Below are 26800 nucleotides of genomic sequence, written 5' to 3' on the forward strand. Positions count from 1 at the left end.
AGCTGGTCAAAAAAAGTGAAAAAAATGTGTAATGAAAAAAGGACTCCAACACCCTCCCTCCCACCGCAAAAAAAAGAAAGAAAAAAACAAACTAAAAACTAAACACCTTTCAAAACTGGAAGGTTTTTGAGCCACCTCTATACTGGGTAAACAAACAAAAGCAAATCCAGAATGAATTTTTCATTATACTTATAGGGGGGCGGGGGAGTCCCTTTTCCTGTTGGAAAAAGTTAAATTTTTTCAACTAGCTCTAGACTGGAATTTAAAGCAGGATGAAAATCCCTCTGTTTTATACTAATGATTGAATTATGCTCTTAAATTTAACACAATAAGTCTCCAGAAAACAATTTAACACAATATTTTTTAAATAACTAACACCAGTAGGAACATTTTAAAAAGTTATTTCACTTTGAAATTCCCTTCACTTTCCACCCTCAGGAGCCTCATTATTTTTCAGATCCCTCTACCAAAAAAAAAAGTGACCAGAGGTTCCAGATTTCACACAAGCACCGACAGTAACAATATCTCAGGGCTAAGGTGGATTTAAACTTTTAAACAAAGACATTCTCCTTATTCATCATAATCCACTGTAGCCCAACGAAGAAAAGTCAACAGGCCAGCAGTGTTGCTAACTCTCATGATTTATCATGTCTTCTGTTTTTCTTAAAGATAGGGTCATGTGATTACATGAGAATCTCAGCTTTAATTTAAAAGCTTCTGTCCTTCATGGTTGTAGAGAAGGACTGGAAAATGTGACCAAAAAGGCTAAAAAAAACAGAAGGAAAATACTCTCCCCCCCAAACAATTTTAAAAATTTTAAAAATCTCATGGTTTTTTAAGCCCGTCTCATGGTTTTTGACTATCGGAGGTTGGCAGTATTGAAAGCAGTCAGATTTGCCAGCTACTTCTGTTCTCAGAAGCTGTCTGGTCTGCCTCCCTAAGTCCTTGCTGTGCTGATCCCATACTCCCTTTACCAGTCCTGAATGGTGAGACAGGGTCACTCACTAGGAAATCCTGACCCTTCCCAATCCTGCTGTTTATCCTCATCCTCCCTGCAGATCATTGGCTGTTAAGGTCTCCACTAAGCACTGCTCTCTGGTATCTCTAGGAGCAGACTCTGGAAGTCACAGGCTAGCGTTTGGGGGTGGGTCTGTGCATGGAAGGAATCATGGGGTTAGGGCTATGGGTGGATCTGAATCTCTCCCATTTAAGTGAAGAACACAACACCTATTGACTTCAATGTGTGCAGTTTGAGTCAAAAGTGACGTCTCCACAATAAGAAATCAACAAGGTCTGTCAGCTTTGCTGGTTGCCTCTGGATAGCCCAAAACTGAACAACAGAAGTCACTTTTGGCATCTGTAGATGAGCTCTCTATTGGAATATGGCACACTGGGAACGATCTAGTAGGAAATGCCATTTTCATGGCCAGACAGACAGACAAGAACTTTAAATGGTAAACTAAAAGAGTAATCCCAGATCCTGGGCTGTGCCTGCGTTGTGTTTGGTGCAGCTTGGAGCAGGGAGAGGAGAAGGTCAAAAGGCATCATTAAGCCACATTTATCTTCCCCTGGCCTCCCAATCTTGGGGCAGCAGACTAGCAGTCCAGCCCCTGGCATAAAATAGAGCAGCCTCTAGGCTACTCCACTTTGTGCTGGCTGCCCACAGGGCAATTAGGGTAGCTGGGCCTCATCAGAACACAGGGATTCTCTTTGTAAAGGGGACTCAGAGGGGGTGTCATTAAAGCAGTGGCGCTGTGCCACCAGAGGATTCCCCAGAGGACTAGATTCTCAGGTTTGCCAGTTCCTTTGTAGAGCAGGGACCAAGTTCTGGCCCCACACACATGATTTATCAGAAGAACCGGGACATGTCACATTTTCAGTCCAGAAGAACATAACATGGCAGCACAGAAATAGAATATTTTGTATAATTTTATCATTATTTACCTACCTTTCCTTTTTTGATGCACATATTGATAGTGTCTAAAAGGTCTACACGGTTTTTATCACTTTTTGGTAGCTCAGTAAGCTCCTTTCCCATAAGCTCTCCCTTGTGATAGCCCATCATCCGTTCAAAGGCTGGGTTAACATACTGTCAAAATAGAGGTCCTTAAATTTTAGTCCAGCAAGTACTTAGAGAAAAGCTGTACTCAAATCTAAATATAAAAATGTTCTGTGATACCAAGTAAAATGCCCTACTGTACATTATACCAATAAATTTTTGCTGTAAGAATGCACATAGTATAGCCCAGACTATTCCTCTTATGAAACCAAGGAACTTGCTGATGGGCCTGACCTTGCTCCTGCTGAAGTCAATAGGGTTTTGAATGGGTCCTAATTCATGTGTAACATGTGAAGAAGCAGAAATAAGACAAGGGACTGCAAATTAATGCAGAATTTGTCCAAAGTTCTTTAATTAAAAACCAAAACCAAACCAACATATCTTATTCAATATGCCAGAATTAGAGCTGGGCGAGTTATTCATAGCAAATAATTTAGTCATTTTCTCTGCCAATTATCCATTAACAATGATTTAAAAAAAAAAAACAACAACCCTACAAATAAGTATCTGTGGGTTTTAAAGACACAAGATTCTTAAACAATTAAACTTACTCTCAAAAGTTTGCATCAAACAAATAAAAAGGCTTGCAAGTGCTGTACTGGTAAAGCAAAGACATGATTTTCATTCCAAAGAATATCCTCAACTATTGCCATATTTGCTCAGCGTTAATGGATCTGTAGCTGAAGGCCTAAAGTATGTCCTGTGAAAACAGCAATTTGAATTCTGATGCTACCGGTCAAATTATGTATTGCACAACTGCTGTAGATGTTGTCCATTTTCTGGAACTTGTATTACATCACATTACAAAGTGTCCCATTTTGATTTGCACTGTTAGCCATGCTAACAGAAATAATAAGCATCAAGGAGTCATGACGAAAGACAGTGAAAGGGAGAAATAGTCGGGGGGGGGGAAATGGCCTTGCTATTCATCCTGCACATCAGAGATAGTCTGTATGAGGCCATAACCGCACTCATGTAGTAGGGTGTCCATCCTCATGCTTTTGATGCCAAGTATCATGGAAGTGACAAAAATTACAAAAAAGTTCTCAAATTAGGGAGAGGAGAGGGGCAAAAGAACAATGAAATAAGAATTATATAAATACTTGCCTGTCAAGGCCATCTTACTCTGTTATGTACTATACATTATGTACTATATGTTATGTACTCTGTTATGTACTATGCTGTAAATGTATTACTTTATTAGGATTTTTCACAATCAATTTTTCTGGCTTTGTATTAAGAAGTCATAATGCAAAATATTGGGGACAGCTTTTAAATCATATTTCTGATAGCTCAATGAAGGAAAGACCTTACATATACAGCAAATGGTAATATGTAAAGAAACAAGTAGATCATCATATTTGCTTTCATTTATTAAAGCTTTCCAACAGGCAATGAAATCAAAACATGAAAATACAGCAAAGCATAAGGAATAAAGGAGACAGATTTTCCATACCTGAATAATATGATCTTCACTGGTTATTTCTATAGCTTCATGACAATGTTCTAGTGCTGTAAACACTGAATTACAAGCCCTGCAATTAGCAAATGAATCACATTAGTTTTACCAATATTACAATTGTCACTGGTAACTATAGTATGCAATTACGCTGTATTTATCAGTGCGTGATTCACGTACAAAATCTGTTTTGACAAAACTATGTAATCATCTCTATTATAATAACTGAAAATTCAGTTTTCCAACATTTCTGACATTCAAGTGATTTTATTGTTATTCACAATATAAAAGTTACCATGGGTACTACCTCTTCTTAATAGCAAGTTCTCTTTTCTGAACACACTTTAAACTGAACAACCAGAGTGTGTATGGAGGGGGGTGTATTATTGGGGAAACAGTGGATGTGAAATTTTATAAAGAAGTCTGCCTTCCAGTTTGGGTCTCTACAGAAGGCCTGTGGCACTGCTAATAAAAGGCTGGACAAATTTCTGTTCAGTGTTTCAGAACAAGTAGAAAGCATGAAGCCATTTCAGTGGCTTAACACATGCAGAAGATACTCAGCATTTCTGTTGAGCGGACGATCTTTTATATGGCAAATATTAGTTACATTCATTACATTAAGTATGCAAAAACAAAAACCATAGTGCTTTAGATTATAGTTTAGTCAGGGCCAAGGTTAAAAAAGCAACATTTCAGTTTTCAGGCATGTGTATCTTGCGAACAATACACAAATTGCCAAGGGAACCCAACAAAAGTCTCTCCCGAATTGATCACCACTTTATAAAGGATGCCCTGGCAACCAAAACAGCTTCATTATGTATGGAGGTTTTTTTGTATCACATAATACAGTTAATTTAGTTTGAAGTGTTGGGGGGCCCCCTTGGTGATCTACTAGTAGCTAAAAGAGACATGAAGTAAGTCTCCCTGCAAGAAAACAAATTGGAATGTTTTAATTGCTCCCATGTTATTATTCAGACCAAAATATTTGGTTTCAGTAACTTTAATAGGGGCTCAAACCAGAAATTCAAAATTTTTCTTTGATTTGTATGTAATTCCTGCTGAAGTCAATGGGCCAAATCCTGGGTCCTTTGGAAGGATTCAATGGCAGCAGAACCTGCCAAGTTCTTTTGTGTGGAGAGGGTCCAAGCTAGGAAGACAATACTCTCCCTCCCTTACAGTGATCATATGTCCAGTCTTAGACTTTCATATGGCTTCCCATGGGTCCTAGGAGCTTATTTCAGGACACCTGAAATATCTCAGTTTTCATTTCAGCAGTCAACGTTCCAAAAAACACCAGTAAGCCTACAATTGTTTGTTCAAGACATATTGCTATACCAAGCAAAAATGTTTCCGGTAAACAAAGAGCAAAATAATCCCATTAAATAAGTGTGATGAAAAGCATTTGGAGTGAAGAGAAAAGTCAAGTGAACATAAACACCATCAAACTGTGATGCTGGCAGACCTGGTGCCAGCTCATGCCAAGGCCCTAGGCCTCACTGAAAACTGACAAATGATGACTGGAAACCAGTCTGGCTCACCTGTGTGTTAGCATGGTTAAAACAGATGTTAAGTTTATAAGAATGTGTTTAGTATTTGGACTTTATGAAATGTGTGAGTTGTTGCATTAATTAATCTCACTTACATCACCTCTATCCCATGTTATAAAGGTAATATTTAAATGTTTTCTCTGTAACTATAAAGATATTAGCTATGAAGCTGGACACCCCCTACAGTCAGGAGAGAAGCATTACCACGTATGAAATAGTTTACCACAAGAGGTGTCATCTCCTGCCCAACAAGGGAAGGCCTATTGGTAACAGACGAACCCTTGTGGAAGATCAGTGGACAAAAGGCTTCATTGATTGCTCCCTATACCCCCATGAAGAGGGGATGTGCACAAACCCTCATCTCATCAAAGTTTGAACTCTGGGGGAAGGGAATAACAATCCCTGATATGCATCACTATGCTGCTTGGAATTTGGAGAAGGCGACATTTCTAAGCTTAAACAAGGGATGCCCAAGCAGATTAGCTTAGGTTAGATCTAAAGGACACAGAGTTTGCACATTACAGCAGTTACAGTCATAGGTTTCAAAAGGTAATAGAAACTCATGTGAGTGTATGTTTACCTGCCATAAACTTGCAAATAACTCTTATTTCTTTTTCCTACTTAATAAATCTTTAGTTTATTATAGGATTGGCTACCAGTGGTGTCTTTGGTGAGAGATATGTGAGGTCTCTACCAAGAGCCAATGGCCTACTGATCATAATAAATCACTGTGAAATGTATGTATAGACAATATTAAAGGAGTTATGGGTCTGTACAGAAAATTATTTTCTTGAAGCAAGTAACCAGGAGGTGACATGTCTCAGGTTACTTTCAAGCAGGATGTAACAGACGCTTCTCTCTCTGTCTGGCCATCTGTGTATTGGGCATTGCATATCTCACAATGGATATCTGTTTGCATACTGAGCCAAATACTAATCAAGAAATTGCAAAATCTTCAAGAGAGGAAATTTTACATCCTGAATCTTTCACTGAGGAGGCAAGCGGACAGTGTGACTTGTCTCATGAATGGAAGTTCACAGCCAAGCCTGTCTGTAAAACACTTCAAGGGCTTTGGGTGAGCATTGCTCTGTAAGACATGAAAGTATCTAGTTAAGCAAGTCTAGGTTCTAGAATGTGTGTTATGATTTTGATACATAATCAACTGTTTCCAATACCTTTACTTGCAAATCACTAGAATCTCTCTACTTTGTTAAATAAAAACTTACTTGTTTTCACTATAAACATACCTAAGTGTTTAGCAGAGCGGTGATCTGAGGTGAAACACATACTCTGGGCCGTACAGCTTCTTTGGAAGTAGCGATTCTGTGAATACTCCAAGTGTCCAGTGGAACAGGGGCTGGACACTCCATGGAGATGTGTGGGCGGTCTGGGGTGCTCCTGCATAGGCCTAGAGGGAAGGGCTTGTGTTGCCTGTGACTGGTGGAGGCAGGGAGCTGACCCTCATCAGGCACAGACAAAGCTTCCTCATGCTAAGGACAGGTGGTAGTGAGGTGCCCACAACCTTGGGTACCCTTGGGAATTTGTTGTGAGAATGTGTATATATATATATATATATATTAAACACACACTCTATAGTACTATATACTATACTATAGTACTATAATATATATATTATATATAGTAAATGAAACAATGAATTCACACTTGGATAATGTTGATCACTAATTTGGCTCTTGAACTACTGAGGTCGGAGTATCACGAAGTTAACTGAAGCTGTCTCTGGGGGCTGATGTCTGCATTGGCAGTAGCAAACCAAAAATGTTGCAGCCATACATTAAATGCCTTTTTGAGATCATTCTCAGTTACAGTTGTGGATTTAAAACCTAGTAGAGTCAAACTGAGAGGTGTGGGAAAGGTGTAAAATACACACCAGTGATATTGAAGTGGGTGGAAATAGGTTTAAGTGGGACTAAGTTTATGTAAATTATGCCTTACAAAGCAAGAAAATTGTGTAAATTCAAGTCCGGGGTCAGTCTGCTTTAACTTGCATCTTCTTACACCCTCGTGTTAGGTGCTTCCCTACCCCCCCCTCCCCCCCCCCCACCTACCTCCTCTTGTTCCTCAATGTTAGTTACAGCAACTTGGATCCACTTAGAGCTTGTCTACATGGTACAGTATAGTGTGACAGTAGAGTGTGTTTTATAAAGCTTACTAACTTGCTGAACGCTAACTGTTCCATGTAGACCCTGCTTGTGAATATGAAAAGGCACCAGTTTGTTTGAAACAGAGCTACGTTAACGCAGTCTCTGTGGTCCAAATTCAGAGGTGATATTGAGGTGCAACTCACATTAAGTGGATGAAAATACCAACAAAGTTTATTTGATTAAAGACAAATTGCTTTCCAAATTATTTCTTTTTAAGTGGAAGGCATTTTTTTAGAGTTATGCAGACGCAAAAAAGCAGTGCTTTAGTATTCATTTTTTTGTTGTGGCTTGTAAAACTACGGAAAACTGAAAAAGAAAGGGGAGAGCACAGCTCAGTTCCTTTAAATAATCTAGGTGAAAGGATATCGGTAGATTTGGTAGATTAATTACCTCCAGAGACTAACATGTTGGCTTCAAAATGTAATGAGGACTTTAAGCTTTCTTTGGCTGATGGCTTTATTTTCAATAAAGCTGCAGAAAAATGTGATAATCAATATGAGTCATGTTCCCTGGATTTGGGAATTCAATTACTTATATTAATTATTAATACTGTTCATGCAGAGGTGTTCAGGCTGTATTAGTGTTCTGTCCTTGGAAGCTATAATTCTACATATTAAAACATCCTGTTTTTGTACTCTTTAAACAAGCAGGATGTAATGATTATTGGAAAAGGAAACAAATGAAAACAGAACAGGAAGTATGAGGGCATATTCAATGTGCTGACATGAAATGAATGCCTATTGACCTTTTTAATAATTCTTTGTTTCTTTATTCCTGTACATTCCAGACAAGTGCTCGATGACAGATGCAAGTGCCTAGGAAGTTTTAAGCCTAGAGGGTGCAAAAAGACTAATTAAGTTAATTTCTTATCTGAGAATAGTTAAGTAGCTTATTTTCAGTATTTAGAGTTTCTGGCAGGATTCTGACTTTGCACACTGCTGGACAAGAGGTTTCTATTATTATAGTACATACTGAGTTTGGAGGTGGTAGTCTGAAAATTACATCAAATTATCTGGAAAGGTTTCCTTTTACACTGTCATTACAGATTATATTCCATTAGATTTATCACAGACTACAGATACTGTATATAGGCTATATTAATCTTTTGGTAAAGGCTAAGTTTTGTATTACACTTATTTTGAATTCTGCATTCCTCTACTTTCACACTGTAGTAACTGGTGTGCCCTTCCAAGCACCATCCAATAGTACGCAACTTTAAAAATTCACAAGTGCTTTATTTTCCTGATGAGCCTGCTTACATCAGAACTGATATTGGCCACGAAGTGTCTTAACCAACGATATTTTTAAAATTTTCTGGACTAGCGCTAATTAAATTCTATTCACTGAGTAAATGCACTTGATAAGTAATGCTATTAGACAATTTCTCATTCTGTAGCTAGCTGAAAACACTAGTTTAACAATTTTATCCAGTAATTAACTCACTGTTCTGGACTATTCTGTTAATTCAGAATGTCTCATCAATTCATAAATTAGTAATTGTCAAATAAATTTTAAAAGATGACTTCAAAATTTGTCTGTGCAATTCTGTACAATTTGCTGTACACACAAATCCTGTTTTGCAAATACTTTTCTGTATTTGGATGTGCAAATTATTGTATGCACAAAGCTGTCTGTGCAAATTTCAAGGCCACCTCAAGATCTATTTGAAATCAAGGTCTTATAAGACCTACCATCTAAACAGTAAAAGTAGATTCTGCAAAGAGGGTCTGCTCTTGCTTCCCTTGACTTAGATGGTGAAAGATCAGGCCAATTAATGAAAAATGTTTATAGCATTCCTGTAGAGTGAAGTAAAATTCACAGAAAAGATGTTCTTTTCCAAAGGTCAACACTGTAGATTACTCCTCTTCCATATTGTTGGAAAGATTAAATATGGTTTCTTTTCTGCTACAGGTTTATTTATTAATTTCAACAAGTTTTTTACATATAGATGATTGAGTATATATTTTACACCCCCCTCCTCTCTATTAAACTAGTTATAGTAAACAAAGCCTATAATGGAATACCATCACTATGGGACAAAATCTCCTATTCCTTACAGAGGCCAAACTCTCATCGAGATCAATACAAGTTTTGCCCAAACGAAGAATGAGTAAAAACGGAGTAAAAAGGCATCAGGATTTGGCTCTAGATCGAGTTTATGACAGGATGTGACACACAGTAAGTAAATACTAGATGAATAATAACCTAAATTATCTTAATTAAGTCATTTAAAATTATAGTGTATGCACCATGTATACAAGACCAGACAAATTTCATATCAAACCCTATCCCACCAGCTGAATTGTACATTGCTCTTTCACACTATTTCTACAAACTGGCCTCGTTCTGATTTACAGGGGGAACTTTAGCAAGGAGAGTTGCATTGTGGCCTAAATTCACTATAAGCCCTATCAAGGCAAGTGGAGCACAAAACCCCATCAGAACTGATGATGACAGATAATCACCTCTGACAGGTTTTCTGAACACAGAATGCAGTATATGGAACCCACAAGGAGGCAGATGCACAAACAAGTAATTCCGCAGGATATTGGACAATAAAAGTAGTTTATGTTCATTTTTTTGTGCTTCTACATACCGTAGTTTGAACTGTGACCGCACCTCCCCATGTTCTATTTGAATCAATTCATTGTAACAAGCAATTATGCTGCTATTCTCCATAAATCTCTGGAAAAGAATCAGAGACAGTACATGAAATAGGTCTGATTACTTTTAAACCTTTATTTAGACTTCTGTTGCTAAAGCACTAATCTTTCAAACCCTTATTTGTACTCTTTGTGGCTAATGCTATAACAATCTTTTCCACTGTATTGATTTTCTAATTGTCAAGACAACATTGCCGAGTAATGTACAAAGCAAGTGAGGTAATATGCTAAGTAACTGCACATTTTCTTGTTTGGTTTTAGGAAGCCAGGTAAATAGATAATTATAAAAAATAAAAACCTGATCCAGAACCTATATTGCAAGGACTTTTCATATTGCATGTCCATCACTTAATTCTGAAAAGGAAAGGAATGCCTGAGAAACATGTACAACATTCACATTAATACCAAATTAATCTATGATGGTCCAGAACTGACAAGGAGTAGGAAGTTTAGTCTATGCCTGGTTTCATTGAAGTCCAAGGGACTCCTCAGCGTGAGTACGGATGGTAGAACCTGGCTTATAAAGGATGCTTGAAGTACTGAGTACACTGACAGTGGTCAAGAAAAAGTGGACAGCAAACGGTAATATCTGTACACTCCAGAAGTAAGAATGGTTTTGGTTTCTTCCCCCCACCTCCTCCTCTCTGGCAAATATAGCATCCAGTCCCGCTCCCACTGAAGTCTAGAGAGTTTTGCCATTGACTATAAGGGGAGAAGAATCTGGCTCTTTGACTTCAGTTATAGTGAACTGCTGACTAGTAAAACTGTTGGGGAAGCTCTGAAACAACCACTTTATAAATGCTTGCACAGATTTTATTGTGTTCTCCACAAAAGAACACCTCTCTAATTATGTTAGTTTTGTGGAAGGACAGCTGGATTGAGAGCCAGCAGCCAATCCTTTGAAGAACATCAAAGGTCCTTTTTAGAGGAAGCTGTACAGCATTAGTACTATGCCACATACCCTCTTTTTCTCTACAAAAACAGTGATGTGTCACCATATGAATGTTCATCTCAAGCTGCCAGCAATAAAGTCAGTTTCCTCTCACAGAATTTGGGCTTTAAAAATCTGCTATTGGTACAGCTGTGTTCATTTCATAGTGTTTTAAAAACTCATTAAATGGCACCATGTTGAGAGTTGTATGAATATTTTAATACACTATTGAATACCTACACAGTGCAACCAAAAGAACAATTTACACTTTGCAGAAGTTAAGACTCGGTCTGTGCAGTATTATCACATGAGGATACAATGCTGCAGAAGAAAAATCAGATCAGCACTGATGAAAAGAACTGACAGAACCAGAAAGGGACATCCACGCGGAGAAAGATATATTCTATTCTCTTATGGATGTGTAGTAGATTTATGCAATTAATTCATTAATATATAGTCAATACTTTTGAGTATAAAAGGGAATCAGCACAAACATTTACTACACCAACATGAACACACGGAAGCCACTTAATTTAAAAAAATAGCAAAATACATACAGAAAGGAAAAAAAAAAAGACTTCAGAAGATATTCTGGAAGTGTTTCACCCCAAGAAGCAAAAATTGGAAAGCAATAGGTTTAGGTGACTTGGTTTCAATCAGTCTATGGCCTATGAAAAAAGGTTCCCACCCTCTTTATGAAACAATGAACAGAAATAACTCCTAAAACATGATTGTTCCTGCATACAGTCCAGAAGATTTTCTGTCACTGTAGCAGCTATGCACTAGATGATTAACAAAATTACTCATCTTATAGGAACTGATCACAGAATCTATCAAAACCAAAACCCAAAGGCAGTGATTCAGGAATTTCATAGGATCAATAAAGATAATTTAAAGGTCACTTAAATGACAAAGATACAGAAAAACTCTTAAGCAAAAGTCCAGAATTATTCATCGCTACAGGACATAGATCTAATATACTGTATTGTAGAAAAATCTATTGATTAGCTGACAAAACAATTCCAAGAAGAGATTAAATCAGCTTTCAATAAGCCTTTGAGCCCAGTCCAGAATCCAAGGAAGTCAACAACAAAATTCCAGTAAATAATAATAATACAAACAAACACCTACCTCTTACATGGAGCTTTTCATCAGTAGATCTCAAAGCATTTTACAAAGAAGTTCAATATCATTTTCAATAGCTTTACTGGGTGCAGGATTAAACCCTTCGTTAATTTTTTAAAATTTACACATGTGCAAAAAATCCAGACACAACCACCAGAGCTAGCAGTAAGGTACACAAAACTGTCAAGTTGTGTTTTTCCAAGAAAAAAAATTAAGGAAGGGTAGGTAAAAGGTAGGTGCTACACGCCAACATCATAATGAATAGCGATATGATAAAATAAAGCTATCAAAAAGGGAAATAGTAAAATGAGATACATAAAATTTGAACAAAATGAATCTGTTTTTCCAAAAATTGATTTCATTCTGTTGCTGATAAAAATCTTAGTCTGTGTATGTGCACAATGCTGATCTTTTTTCCCTTGAATGGATTTGGAGCCTGTGGATACCCATTCAAGCATGAAACAATGCTATGCTCCCCCTCTGCTTGTGACGGGCGGAAGTAGACTCTGATATCTGACAAGTTCTAGAGCTTGAAAACAATGCTGATAAGAAAGGTCATAATGGCAACATAAACTATGTCAGGAAGATATTCAGTGGAATCTAGTCTTAACAAGTTGATTCTGGAAGTTGGTACTAATCAATAAAATCATGCTGACGTACTGATTACAGCATTACAAATAATTAGGGTGATGGAAAAAATGATGTTCAACGTTCAATGGGGATGACAACAGGCTAATGGATTACGTTAAATGATCATGGAGAAGTATCTAATTCATTTCTAAAAAGCAGAGGATCATGAAACACTTATGATGACAAACTTTCAGAAAATTAGTCAAAGGAAATCATTCCTTGCTTCATTTCAAATTCTTCTTCCCATCTGTTTTAAGAAGCCTTCCTGAACCCCCCTACCTTTGGTCTGGCCATGCAAGAGAAAGTGAATGCAACCACTTGCTCTCCTGCCTGGGGCAGGTGGGAGAGAACAGGTAAGGCTTTGGATCAATCCTCCCTTTTCACTATCCAGTACAGCTGAACTAGTGCAGGGAGGGTCAGATTGCTGCTGGTACAAGGCCAGCACAGGCAGGGACCGATGACTGAGAGCTATGTGTCAGAGTCACACAGAGTGCCTCCTGCAGCTACTTTTAGGGTGGTTATGCACCACCCTTGCTCAGGACTGCACATTAAGTTACAATCTAGCTTACAGAACATATGGCCCTGAAATCTTTGGACAAAATACTAGGCATTAGGAAAAAAGGAGAACTTGAGACAAAAAAATTTAATAGTAAAGAATGTGACTAAAAGAATTAAACAACCTTTTTTTTTTTTTAACAATACACTAAACTAAAAAGAAAATTAAAGTTGCAAACTTATGGGCTGACATCTATCTGTCTTAGGTACTTATATGTCCTCCCCTCCCCCATTACCACAGCGTGTGAGCACCTCAGTGCTTAATGCATTTAGCTTCACAACACTCCTGCGAGATAGGGAAGTACTATATCCCCATTTTACAGATGGGGACTGAGGTACACAAAAAGACTTAGAGTCTTGCCCAAGTCACACAGGAAGTCTGTGGTAGAGCAGGGAATTGAACCTGGGTCTCCAGAATCCTAGACTAGCACCCTAGCTATTGGATTATCATCTCTTTCTTGACAGGGCTACTTTCTCAGTTCTCAGCTACACAGGTGCCATGGAGAGAAAGAAGGCACAGACACCTTTTTCATCTTCCCTTTGTGCAAGCAGCATGGCAGAATCTAATACCCAGAGCACCAGGAGAGTTTGCAGGCCAATGTGTCAATATCACACAACCAACCTGATTCAATCTCTACTGAAAATAATGGAAAGACACCTTTTGATTTCAGTTGGAGTTGGATTAGGCCCCATTTGCCCCAGATAGGTATGGGCTGCCAGCTAGAGGGATGAACAGCTCTCCTGATGGCTAGAGTGCATGCTGTGACATGCAACACATACAAACCCCAGGGGTCCAACCTGCTCCTTTTTCAAAGGAGCAACAAAGGACTCCCATCTGCACAATATTTATCCTGCCACCTGTAATGGGAAATTGTGCCCAGGCCAACAGGAATTCATCTACCAACATTACTGCTCCTTGTGGAAGGGTAGGTCTATATGTTTTTCTTATGGTGTATACTTAGGCCTGGTCTACACTACGACTTTAATTCGGATTTATCAGCTTTAATTCGAATTAACCCTGTAACCGTCCACACAACGACGCCATTTAATTCGATGTAAAGGGCCCTTTAAATCGATTTCTGTACTCCACCCCAACGAGCGGAGTAGCGCCAAAATCGATTTTAGCAATTCGAATTAGGGTTAGTGTGGCCGCAATTCGATGGTATTGGCCTCCGGGAGCTATCCCACAGTGCATCATTGTGACCGCTCTGGACAGCAATCCGAACTCGGATGCACTGGCCAGGTAGACAGGAAAAGCCCCGCGAACATTTGAACTTCATTTCCTGTTTGCCCAGCGTGGAGAGCACAGGTGACCACAGATACCTCATCAGCACAGGTAACCATGCAGGCTGATAATCGAAAAAGAGCACCAGCATGGACCGTGAGGGAGGTACTGGATCTGATCGCTGTATGGGGAGAGGATTCAGTGCTTGCAGAACTTCGTTCTAAAAGACGAAATGCAAAAACTTTTGAAAAAATTTCCAAGGGCATGATGGAGAGAGGCCACAATAGGGACTCTGAGCAGTGCCGCGTGAAGGTCAAGGAGCTCAGACAAGCCTATCAAAAAACAAAGGAGGCAAACGGTCGCTCCGGGTCAGAGCCACGGACATGCCGCTACTACGCCGAGCTGCATGCAATTCTAGGGGGGGCTGCCACCACTACCCCACCTTTGTTCGTGGATTCTGGGTCGGGGATAGTCTCGACGCCTGAGGATTCTGCCGAGGGGGTAGAGGAGGAGGAGGAGGAGGAGGATGAGCTTGCAGAGAGCACACAGCACTCCCTTCTCCCCAACAGCCAGGATCTTTTTCTCACCCTGACTGAAGTACCCTCCCAACCCTCCCAAGCCAGTACCCAAGACTCTGACCCCATGGAAGGGACCTCAGGTGAGTTTACCTTTTAAAATATAAAACTTGTTTTAAAAGCAAACGGTTTTTAATGATTACTTTGCCTGACTTTGCATTCGCGGTCAGTTCAGCTACTGGAAAAGTCTGTAGCTACTGGAAAAGTCTGTTAACGTGTATGGGGATGGAGCGGAAATCCTCCAGGGACATCTCAATGAAGCTCTCCTGGAGGTACTCCGAAAGCCTTGCCAGAAGGTTTCTGGGCAGTGCATCTTTATTCCCTCCTCCATGGTAGGACACTTGACCACGCCATGCTTGCAGCAAGTAATCTGGTATCATTGCCTGACAAAGCCTGGCAGCGTATGGTCCCGGTGTTTGCTGGCATTCAAGCAACATCCGTTCTTTATCTTGTTGTGTAATCCTCAGGAGAGTGATATCACTCCTGGTAACCTGGTTGAAATACGGGAACTTAATTAAGGGGACAGAGGTGGCCGTTCCTACTGGGCTGTTTGCCTGTGGCGGAAAATAAATCCTTCCCTGCAGTTAGCCAAGCGCAGATGGGAAATTGGCCCTGAGTTTTTCGCGTTTGGCTAGCAGGGATCTTCCCTGTTACCAGCCACGCGGTGGGGGGAGGGTACCGTGATCATCCCAGAGAATTCATGGAGAGGGGGGGGTCGGCGGCGGGGGGGGGGGTAGTTTGGTGCCTGCAGGGATCTTCCTGCAGGGTTAGTTTGTTTTCTGGTGCTGCTGAATGTTAACAGAAAAACCGCAGCACTCTACTTGCCTGAAGGGGCCCAGACAAGCACCACCACACTGCCCCCCCCCCCCCAACTGGCTGAGATTGGCCAGGCTTCTGCAGCACTCTACAAGCTATGCTTGGTATGTTGGAAAGCACGGACGGCGCTGAAGCTTACCATGGCCGCATGCAAGCCGAATTCTGTTGCTGGAACGTGAACCTCTGTTGCCCAGACCTGTGATTGATCTCTAGCAGCAAAGTCACAGGCACTCAGCATTAAGAGGCAAAATGCGACCTTGCACAGAAATCACATGTGCTATGTAATGTGAACAGTGTTGGTCACCGTGAAAGAGTATAAGCATTGTTCTGCAAAATGTAGCTTTTAAAACAATTCTCTCTTTTTTCCCCTCCCTACAGCAGCTGCAAATTCCTCAAGCCTCCCTCCTCCATCCCGAAGGTTATCACAGATAAGGCGTCGTAAGAAGAAGACGCGGGAGGACATGTTTTCTGAAATTATGCAATCCAGCAGGAGTGACAGAGCTCATCTGAATGAGTGGAAGGAAACAGTTTCAAAGTATAGGAAAGAAGTCAGTGAACGTGAGGACAGGAGGGACCAACGTGAGGAGAGGAGGGACCAACGTGAGGAGAGGAGAGACGATCGAGATGAGAGATGGCGGCAGGAAGACCAGAGGATGAAGGATGCAACGCTGGGGCTGCTCCGGCGTCTGGTGGAGGTTCAGGAACGGCTGCTGGAAAACAGACTGCCGCTTCAGCCCCTGTTCCACCCTCCCCCCTCCCCATGTTCCGTATCCTCCTCACCCAGACGTGTAAGAACACGGGGGGGGAGGCTCCGTACACCTTCCCATTCCACCCCAGTAGACAGCCCAAGCAAAAGGCTGTCATTTTTTTAACCTTTTCTTTGTGGCTTTTTCCTTCCCAGCAATCCTCCTCCCAAATACCACCCGGGTTCCCTCCCTCTTTTTCTAATCTATTAATAAAGAATAAATGATTTTTAAATGATAGTGACTTTATTTGGTTTGAAAGAAAGCTGGGGGAAGGGGCAGGGTGGGTTCCTTACAGAAAATCAGTCAGTAAAGGGGGAGGGTATTCATGAAGGAGAAACAAACAGATATTTCACACGGTAGCCTGGCCAGCCATGAAACTGGTTTTCAAAGCTTCTCTGATGCACAGCGCTTCATGGTGTGATCTTCTAATCGCCCTGGTGTCTGGCTGCGCGTAATCAGCAGCCAGGCGATTTGCCTCAGCCTCCCACCCCGCCATAAAGGTCTCCCCCTTACTTTCACAGAGATTGTGGAGCACACAGCAAGCAGAAATAACAATGGGGAGATTTCTTTGGCTGAGGTCAGAGCGAGTCAATAATGAACGCCAGCGGCCTTTTAAACGGCCAAATGCACATTCTACCACCATTCTGCACTTGCTTAGCCTGTAGTTAAACAGCTCCTGACTCCTGTCCAGGCTGCCTGTGTATGGCTTCATAAGCCATGGCATTAAGGGGTAGGCTGGGTCCCCAAGAATAACTATGGGCATTTCAACATCCCCAACGGTTATTTTCTGGTCCGGAAAGTAAGTCCCTTGCTGCAGCCCTTTAAACAGAGTAGTGTTCCTGAAGACGCGAGCGTCATGAACCCTTCCCGCCCAGCCCGCGTTGATGTTGGTGAAACGTCCCTTGTGATCCACAAGTGCTTGCAGCACCATTGAAAAGTACCCCTTGCGGTTTATGTACTTGGTGGCTTGGTGCTCCGGTGCCAAGATAGGGATATGGGTTCCGTCTATTGCCCCACCACAGTTAGGGAATCCCATTGCAGCAAAACCATCCACTATAGCCTGCACATTTCCCAGAGTCACTAACTTTCGTAGCAGCACCTGAGTGATTGCTTTGGCTACTTGCATCACAGCAGCCCCCACAGTAGATTTGCCCACTCCAAATTGATTCCCGACTGACCGGTAGCTGTCTGGCGTTGCAAGCTTCCACAGGGCTATCGCCACGCGCTTCTCAACTGTGAGGGCTGCTCTCATCTTGGTATTCTGGCGTTTCAGGGCAGGGGACAGCAAGTCACAAAGTTCCATGAAAGTGCCCTTACGCATGCGAAAGTTCCGCAGCCACTGGGAATCGTCCCAGACCTGCAACACTATGCGGTCCCACCAGTCTGTGCTTGTCTCCCGGGCCCAGAATCGGCGTTCCATGGATAGAATCTGCCCCATTAACAACATGATCTCCAAAGCACCGGGGCCTGTGGTTTCACTGAATTCTGTATCCGTGTCTGTGTCCATGTCCTCATCATGCTGCCGCCGCCGCTGCCTCCTCTCCTCGTTTTTCTGGTCCTGGCTGAGCATAAACTCCACGAGAACGCGCGAGGTGTTTGCAATATTCATGAGTGCTGTCTTGACCTCAGCGGGCTCCATGCTTGCCGTGGTATGGAGTCTGCAGTGTTCACCCACCCAGGAAAAAGGGCGCGAAAATGGTTGTCTGCCGTCCGTTGCTTTCATGCAGGGAGGGAGGGAGGGAGGAAGTGAGACTGTACCCAGAACCACCTGCGACGATGTTTTTTGTCCCATCAGGCACTGGGATCTTAACCCACAATCCCAATGGGCGCGGGAGACTGCGGGAACTATGGGATAGCTATGGATTTGCTACCCACAGTGCAACGGTGCAGAAATCGACGCTAGCCCCGGTACTTGGACGCACACCACCGAATTACTGTGCTAGTGTGGCCGCACTCATTTCGACTTTATACAACCTGTTTCTCAAATCCGAATTATCTAAATTCGGATTAATCCCGTAGTGTAGACATACCCTTAGACATTTCCAGTTAAACACAAACAGTGTTTGATTAAGTTATTTTCTCATCACTACAGTGTAGTTAACATGATACAAGCAAACTTGTGCTTTACATGAATAATTCATGAACTCATTTTTAGTTATAAAAAATTGAAGTGTTTGTAGAAATTACCCTGATTCTTTAGTAAATTACATACCCTATCAAAGCCCGCATGGAGAAGGGGAAGAACAGAGGTCTCTTCTTGGTCAGATCTACAGAAAAGCAGAACAGATCATCCAAAATGATAACTTGACAGTTATCTAAACAGACTGTAGGAAGAATAACATGGCACAAAATATAATCCCAGTATATATCATGTAATCCATTTGCAGATGTAGCTCTTCCTGATGTGTATGTTTAGATACCTACAGCAATATACTAACTGTAGGATATCATGACAGATATTGGAGGCAGTTACTATATTTTTTCATCACTATTGCAGCAAGCCTGCTAGATGTTCAAGAGAAGTGCTGGCTCTTTTCAGGTAGAGAGAAGAGTTTTTTACAAAGAAAGCGAATATAGAGAGGATGGAGCAGGGGTCGGCAACCTTTCAGAAGTGGTGTGCCAAGTCTTCATTTATTCACTCTGATTTAAGGTTTCGTGTGCCAGTAATACATTTTAATGTTTTTAGAAGGTCCCTTTCTATACGTCTATAATATGTAACTAAACTATTGTTGTATATAAAGTAAATGAGGTTTTTAAAATGTTTAAGAAGCTTCATTTAAAATTAAATTAAAATGCAGAGCCCCTTGGACCAGTGGCCAGGACCCGGCAGTGTGAGTGCCACTGAAAATCAGCTCGCGTGCTGCCTTTGGCACCCATGCCATAGGTTGCCTACCCCTGGGATAGAGGTATACACAGAGAAGAAAAAAAACTAAAGTTAGTTATTCATTAAAGAGTGAAAATGAACAATAAATCTTTTATATTTTATTTTGTTATGATTACCTGGTCACACAATTAGAAAACAAACAGAACTAGGTGGGGGAAATGACCTCGCTATTTCCTTTAGTTATACAGTATGCAGAGCCATGATTAGATTTGACAAGACTGCCTTGGAATAATAATGTGATATAATTTGTATGCATCTCTAGAACTTTTCATTGAGCTCTTAGAAATGTCATGGGCTCTTCATTATTGTTCTGTTCCTTATCTTTGTTAGCACTCCTCTCTCTCTTTTTCCCTTCAAGCTGATAACTAATATTAGTTGTGTTCCTCATAACAAGTCAAATCCTAAGTCCAATTCTTCGGAAAGAATTCTGTGAGGTGCTGTATGCCCTTAATTCCCCATGAGCTTTCTGATTTCTGTGACAGCTGAGCATGTTCGGCACCTTACAGGAGTTAATCAAATGCCTTACAGCAGGGGTTCTCGGTCTTTTTCTTTCTGAGGCTCCCCCAACATGCTATAAAAACTCCACTGCCCATCTGTGCCACAACAACTGTTTTCTGCATATAAAAGCCAGAGCCGCCATTAGGGGGTAGCAAGGAGGGCAATTGCCTGGGGCCCCATACCACAGGGGACACCACAAAACTAAGTTGATCAGGCTTCAGCTTCAGCCCCTTGTGGTGGGGCTTGGGGTCCCTGGATGCAGTCCCATCCGGCAGGGCTTTGGCTTTCTGCCATGGGCCCTAGAAAGTTTGATGCCAGCCATGCTTGGCAGACCCCCTGAAACCTGCTTGCAGCCCCCTGGTTGAGAACCACTTACAGGAAGAAGCCCTCAGTCCTTAATAAAGCAACACTCAATTAAAGTCAATGGGAATTTTGTCTGAGTAAACTGTGTAAAAAACAGAGCAAAGAGTAAAAGCAGAGTTAAGACTTCAGGAAATTCCAGTGTATGTGGGACCTGCCTTCTATCAAGCGACTGTTAAGTTTTCTTATATTTATATTTCTTAGGGTAGGTCTATACTTACCTTCGGGTTCGGCGGTAAGCAATCGATCTTCTGGGATCGATTTATTGCATCTTGTCTAGACGCGATAAATCGATCCCAGAAGTGCTTGCCGTCGACGCCGGTACTCCTGCTTGGCGAGAGGAGTACATGGCATCGGCGGGGGAGCCTGCCTGCCACGTCTGGACCCGCAGTAAGTTCAAAATAAGGTACTTCAACTTCAGCTACGTTATTCACGTAGCTGAAGTTGCGTATCTTAGTTCAAAGTGGGGGGTTAGTGTGGACCAGGCCTGAGTCTCTCCCTACTCCATCCTATCCCACATAACCCCAAGATGTTATTGGCTACAACATTCTTTCTAAAACTTCCATCACAGCTTTCTATATTTTTTCGATATTTAGGCCATTATGTTACGACCCTCTTCAGTGAGAGAATGCAATATGTTATAGTTTTGTCTGCAATCAGATAGAATAAGTGAACCTACCACAAGACAACATCACTGATCTTTTCCTCTTCATGTAAAAACAAATACTTCTAGTGATAATATATTCCACACAAGCTACAAATAGTAGCTTGTGGCCTATGAGACTGCCCATCATCATGCAAACATTATTACTGATTGTATATAATAAACATTTTCTTGAACAGAACAAAACTTTCACAAAAATATAAAGAAATACCTACATGCGGGGAACAACAGCAAGTATCACAGTGTGTTCCGATGGCTTTGTAGCACGGATTGACCTGAAAGGAGAAAATCCTGTGTCACACTATATCACACCATGCTTTATTGACAACTTTGAATTTCTTCACCTTCTATATAACAGAAAATGAACGAAGCCTCAGAGAAGATTCTATAAAGTCAAGTCTGGAAAATGGTAGAGGACATCCAAAAACATTTTTTGCACTTTATCCATTTCATTTTTGGGTCTTTAAGGATACTAGGTTCACATTCCCTCAATTCTGGGCCAAAGGCCCCAAACCTTGGGAGAGCAGGAAGCTGCATCTGTCCAAACCAAGGGAACCCGGAGAAGCCCCTTCTCACCAATTTAATTTGGTTTGGATTCCATGGATGTGTGGATTGTATGGTGGGCTTGAAGGGGGAGCAGTCTGTCTATATGGCAGGGGTGGGCAAACTATGATCCGGGGGCCGCATCTGGTCCCCAAGATGTTTTAATCCGGGCCTCGAGCTCCCACTGGGGAGCGGGGTCTGGGGCTTGCCGCATTCTGGTGCTCCAGTCAGGGAGTGGGGTCTGGGGCTTGTCAGGGGACTCCACACACTGCCCCCACCCCAAGCGCCGCCCCTGCAGCTCCCATTGACTCCACCTGGCCGTGTAGGAGCCAAAGAGGAGACATGCCGCTGCTTCTGGAAGCCGCTTGAGATAAGTGCTGCCGGAGCCTGCACCCCTGACACCTTCCCATGCACCAGCCCTGATCCCCCTCCTGCCCTCTGAACCCCTCCATCCCCGGCCTGGAGCCCCCCCCTGCCCCCCCAACCCCTCCCCCCCAGCTCTCCCCCAGAGTCATATCCCTAGCCGTAGCCCTCACCGCCCCCCCCCCCGCACCTTCACCCCCACTTTTGAGAGCATTCATGGCCCGACATACAATTTCCATACCCACCTGTGGCCCTTGAGCCAAAAAGTTTGCCCACCCTTGCTATATGGCATACTCCCTACTTTCATTAGTTGATTGCCAAAAAAGAGATCTTGGTGGAAGATTAGAAAATGAAGCATTAATTCTCATCTACATCTCCTACTCCTATCGGTGGTATAGGGCAGAGGTGTGAAAGGTATGGTCAATGGCAGCACAGCTCCTACAAGGAGTTGTTCTGCATGGTGGGAGAAATGTACGGAGCACTAAGAGAGGCCAGCCCTCAACTGCCACGGCCCTGGATTCCTGTAGACAAAACATGCTTTTCCCCTCACAGACTAAGGATTCATGGGATCTCTAGTGCCTGCCCCGTCTGCAAATCCTTAAACCCATCTATCATGATGGGTTTGTTCCCAGAAGAAGATGTGGACATCAAGATATCAGGGACACATTGACAAATTAGATGTTGTTCAGAGAAGAGCACAAAAAAATAATATGGCAACTAAATTGTGAGGAAAGCTAAAACTACACACATAGCTTGGTTAAGCAACAACTAGAAGGGTGAACAATCACAGTTTACAAATATCTGAAGGGTTAAACACCCGAGAGAGCAATTATTTAACATGGCATAACAAGGTACAATTAGGAATGATGGTAAGAAAGGAATGGTAGAAACGAGGAGTAATGGTAAAAAGGGGGAAAAATGTAGGCTGAATATTAGGAAAATTGTGATGTTAGACTGTGAAATAGTTTCAGAAGGAAAGTGGTGGAAGCCTCATTGCTTAGGACTTCAGAAAGCAGACTGAACACTAGAAAAGGTACTTAAGGGAACAAGCCTGTTTTTGTAGGGATAGGTACAGGATAATCTGTTAGACCAGCTCTACTTTCCATAAATTGTACCATATATGAACCATTAAAAAAAAAAAAAAAAAAAAAAAGGCCTTTTGCTACAGGTCTAACAACCATTAGGTGCATCTTGTTGAGACACTGAAATTATATGATTGATTGTCAAATATGGAATGGCTTTCCTGCCATATGTGAGTAATAAAGGGTCCTCTTTTTATTTATTTTTTTAAAAACACATTAACATTAGACCAGATTCAGAAACCTTTACTTCATGGGCAGTGGGTATCATAGGCTGGGGGAGGCTGTGCCTCCCCAAACAGCCAGGTGTGGCCCCACCCACGCTCCGCCCCCAGACTCCATTCTGTTTCACACACTGTGGCTCCCCCTGTGCAGTGGTCCCGGTGCTCCGGGGGCTGGGGCCATGCCGCCCAGCGCTCCAGGGGCTGGGGGTGCTAGCCTGGGGTACGGCCAGTGACTGTGGTAGAAGGCATTGGGCTCTGGTGGGGAGCAGGCATGGAAGGGGCAGGGCTGGAGGCTAGCCTCATACCGCCCAATCCTTACTTCCACCAGGTAATCACTTACTCTGTGTGTAGTTCCACTGAAATAAATAAAACTGTCTGAAAGGTAAAATACTATTCAGGATAAACATGCCAAAATTTGCCCATGATGGTCTGATGAAAAAGCGCAGAGCATGACATGCTGTGTAAAATAAATGAAACAGTTGGAAAGATACCTTCCCCAGAATCCTAATGATAAATGGTTGTAAACTTAGGAGCAGCTGCTTTGACACAGAGTACCACACACATGCAAAGAATGACATGAACTTCACTAAAGTGCCATCAGTGAAGTGTGGCAGACCCAGGGGACAAATGACAGTGTTCCACTAGTCCCTGCTGCTCCAACTGTTGATGCAGGATTAATTTCTCAGAGGAGTAAGTCTAAAAGTGATGACCACACACTGTGGAAAGATTTTATGGTAGCTCTGGTTCAAGATCCTATGGAAGCTGTGAACCAAAAATGATGGCATTATTGGTCACGTGTCAGCCCTATTGACAATAGGTGTCTTCATATACTAAATGTAATTTCTATTGCTGTCTTAGCCGCCAAAGCAGTTTTTATTTTTTCCTTTGTGATGGAGTACTGCAATCCCTGTCCTCAGTCTCCAAACTTGTTTTCTGTATGTCATTGTGTCTTGATTTTGTTATGCCCATTCAATGTCGTATTCTGCAATGCATCGTGACATTCAATAGAAGCACAACGTCCATTAAGTTACCTGCAGATTGCTTCTGCATCAAAGTATCTGGCGTGCCTGTGATCTATGACAATTATTTCATGGTGCTTATCAAGAAAACATTCAAGCGCTGACTCTGGTGTTCTGGCAAAATTGCACCTGTATCCAGCTCTATCACAAGCCCACCAGAACCCATCACTTTGGTTGTCTTCTTTTGCAAAAATCAGCAAAACCTGCAAAACAGGGAAGTCATCAGCTCATATTAAATATATAACATCATTCTCTTCATTGTACAAACTTAAACTACTAGAATTTAAAAAATTAGACTTCCTGCTTTCAAAAACAGCATCAGTCTCTACAATTTAAAACAGACCCGTTTAATTACTACTCTAGCCTTATTATTAAAGATAATTTTAAGAATGTATATTAAGCACCTTATTTTTATACCGCTTCCACCCAGACACTTTGTGTGAATGCAGAAGTGTCCACAATTAGTTTTGGATAAAAATCCTACCCCTAAAATATTTAAGTATTTGATCTGTAGTAGGATTTGCACCTGCCATTAATCAGGAGCAAAAAGTTGCACCAGCCCTGAAAAAAATCTTGATGCAACACTTATCCCTTTAAGCCACCAGATAGCTATTGCCAGTGAATCCCAGTGCTGCAAGTAGGATCAAAAGTAAGCAAAAACCAAACACTGTGTGAAGCAGAGCGTTTGCTGGAGCTTGGAATAAAATAATCTTAAACTTATTCCTGTGTGCGCACCTGGGTTTACTTACCACAAGACAGTGAACTGACTAGCTCCTTCAAAAATATTTTATATGCAATCTAATTTCCAAATGCTCGTCAATCAGAGGTTTGTGAAAGGCACAGGCTTCTGGGGGTGCATTCTACATAGTTTTAATTCAAAGTAGAGGAAGAAAAATGTAGCTAATTTTGAAAGAAAAAACGAGTCAAAGTGCTTTGAAAAATAACGTGCACTTAGAATGCAGGTCACTAAGTATCACATGGCAAAACAATAAAGATTCAATGAAATCCACCATGAAAACTAGGCAAGCATCAGCAGCAAAAGCAGGAATTAATTTAACAGCACCCACATAGAGCTTCCATGATTGAAGGTGAATATTGCTCCAATCCATAAGCATCAATAGCCAATAAGCAAGTGTTCCAACAACTGGTGTTATCTTGAGGTTGCTAGAAGAAAGAATTGGTGTTGTATACAACATGGCAGGCCAGATTCTCCACTCTGTTACACCAGTTTTACAGTGGTGCAACATCACTCTCTCAATGGGATTGAGAATCAAATATTTAAGGGGACATCCAGGCCCCACTGAAATCAATAGGACTTTTGCCATTGGTGCCCTCAGTTACACAAGACAAACCCAGAATAACAGATTAGAAATAGATTCTTATTGTCCAGCATGATTTCATTTTTGCTATGTAAGAACAGAAGAATGAGAAAAAGTTAATTTCCCATGATTGGCAACAACATTATGCTGCAGGCAGAAAATTATTCATTCTTCATATATAGAAGGGCAGATTCTCTGTTCTGCTCTCGCAACCCAACGAGGATAGACATAAATCCCACACGATTACCCATCACATAAGAAGGTGCCCCAGTCAACAAAGAGCTGCCAGGATAGCAGACCCTGGTTTAGGCAAAGCAAGGGTTTGGCTGGACTGTGCTGCATTTCAGCTATTCCTGGCTGTTGCAGCTTAGCATGAGTTAGAGCAGCCTCCGGGCTGCTCTAATTTATGCTGGGGGCTGAACTGACTCCTGGTCATCCAGAGAATACAGGAAGACACAAAAAGGTATCTGAAAGTCAGCTTTGGAGCGCATCCTCCTCCATTCCTTTGCTGAACACTGCTCAGCTAAAACAGAGAATCTGGCTCAGAATTCATGGAAAACAGGTCACCAGGAAGAAGTCCACTGAGAAGTTATACATATTGACCATAATGAACATTGCCACCAATTATAATCCCAAGGTACTATTCATGAGATCAAGAAGAATGTAATGCATTTACAACTACAGTAGATATTATAATTAGTAATCAGTTCAGATTACTTTTGTCAACTACTAATCATCCAATCATACTTGCAGGTACATTATACCTATAGCTAAGCCACAGAAATACAGAGGGCAAAATCCTATACCCTTCTCTTCCCTAACTGCTGTGACAGATCAAAGTACAAAATGCAATAGAAATGCAGTGAACCCATGGCCTGGGAAGACCAGGAAACAATGAGGCCATGCAAGATGCCTCCTTAGAATGCTGCATGCCTTGCAGCAAAGCTCCATGACAGCCCAGCTTGGCTGGAGCACAGATGGTGGAGGGGATATGGTTGAAGCAGGTTGTGTGCTTTGTCAGTGGACCAACCGACTGTTCAGATCCACCAGCCCATGCATGTGAATGGGAGATCATAGTTCATTGCCATTACTCCTGCCCACTGAGGCTGAACTCAATTTAGACTGTACTTCAAATGCACACGATATGGTTAATACAGCTGTGAAACAGCCAAAAACCACAGCTAAAATAAAAGCTCTAATCTGACATAGTATACATTCATATTAGACAAAAACAACAAGGAGTCTGGTGGTACTTTAAAGACTAACAGATTTATTTGGGCATAAGCTTTCGTGGGTAAAAACCTCACTTCTTCGGATGCGAAGAAGTGAGGTTTTTACCCACGAAAGCTTA

General features: G+C 41.7%; 1 protein-coding gene across 1 annotated transcript in view; it reads right to left on the reverse strand.

Moving 5' to 3' along the window:
* PDE8B (phosphodiesterase 8B) overlaps positions 1-26800 on the reverse strand; it is an 84758-nt gene that overhangs the window by 47262 nt on the left and 10696 nt on the right. The window contains exons 2-7 of the mRNA XM_034773388.1: positions 24143-24333; positions 21118-21177; positions 18709-18763; positions 9827-9915; positions 3516-3594; positions 1949-2089 (exon numbers count right to left, since the gene is read on the reverse strand). Coding sequence (XP_034629279.1) covers positions 1949-2089; positions 3516-3594; positions 9827-9915; positions 18709-18763; positions 21118-21177; positions 24143-24333 — 615 coding nt within the window. The remainder of the gene's footprint in view (positions 1-1948; positions 2090-3515; positions 3595-9826; positions 9916-18708; positions 18764-21117; positions 21178-24142; positions 24334-26800) is intronic.

Source organism: Trachemys scripta, chromosome 6 (assembly GCF_013100865.1).
Source record: "Trachemys scripta elegans isolate TJP31775 chromosome 6, CAS_Tse_1.0, whole genome shotgun sequence".
Taxonomy (NCBI): domain Eukaryota; kingdom Metazoa; phylum Chordata; order Testudines; family Emydidae; genus Trachemys; species Trachemys scripta.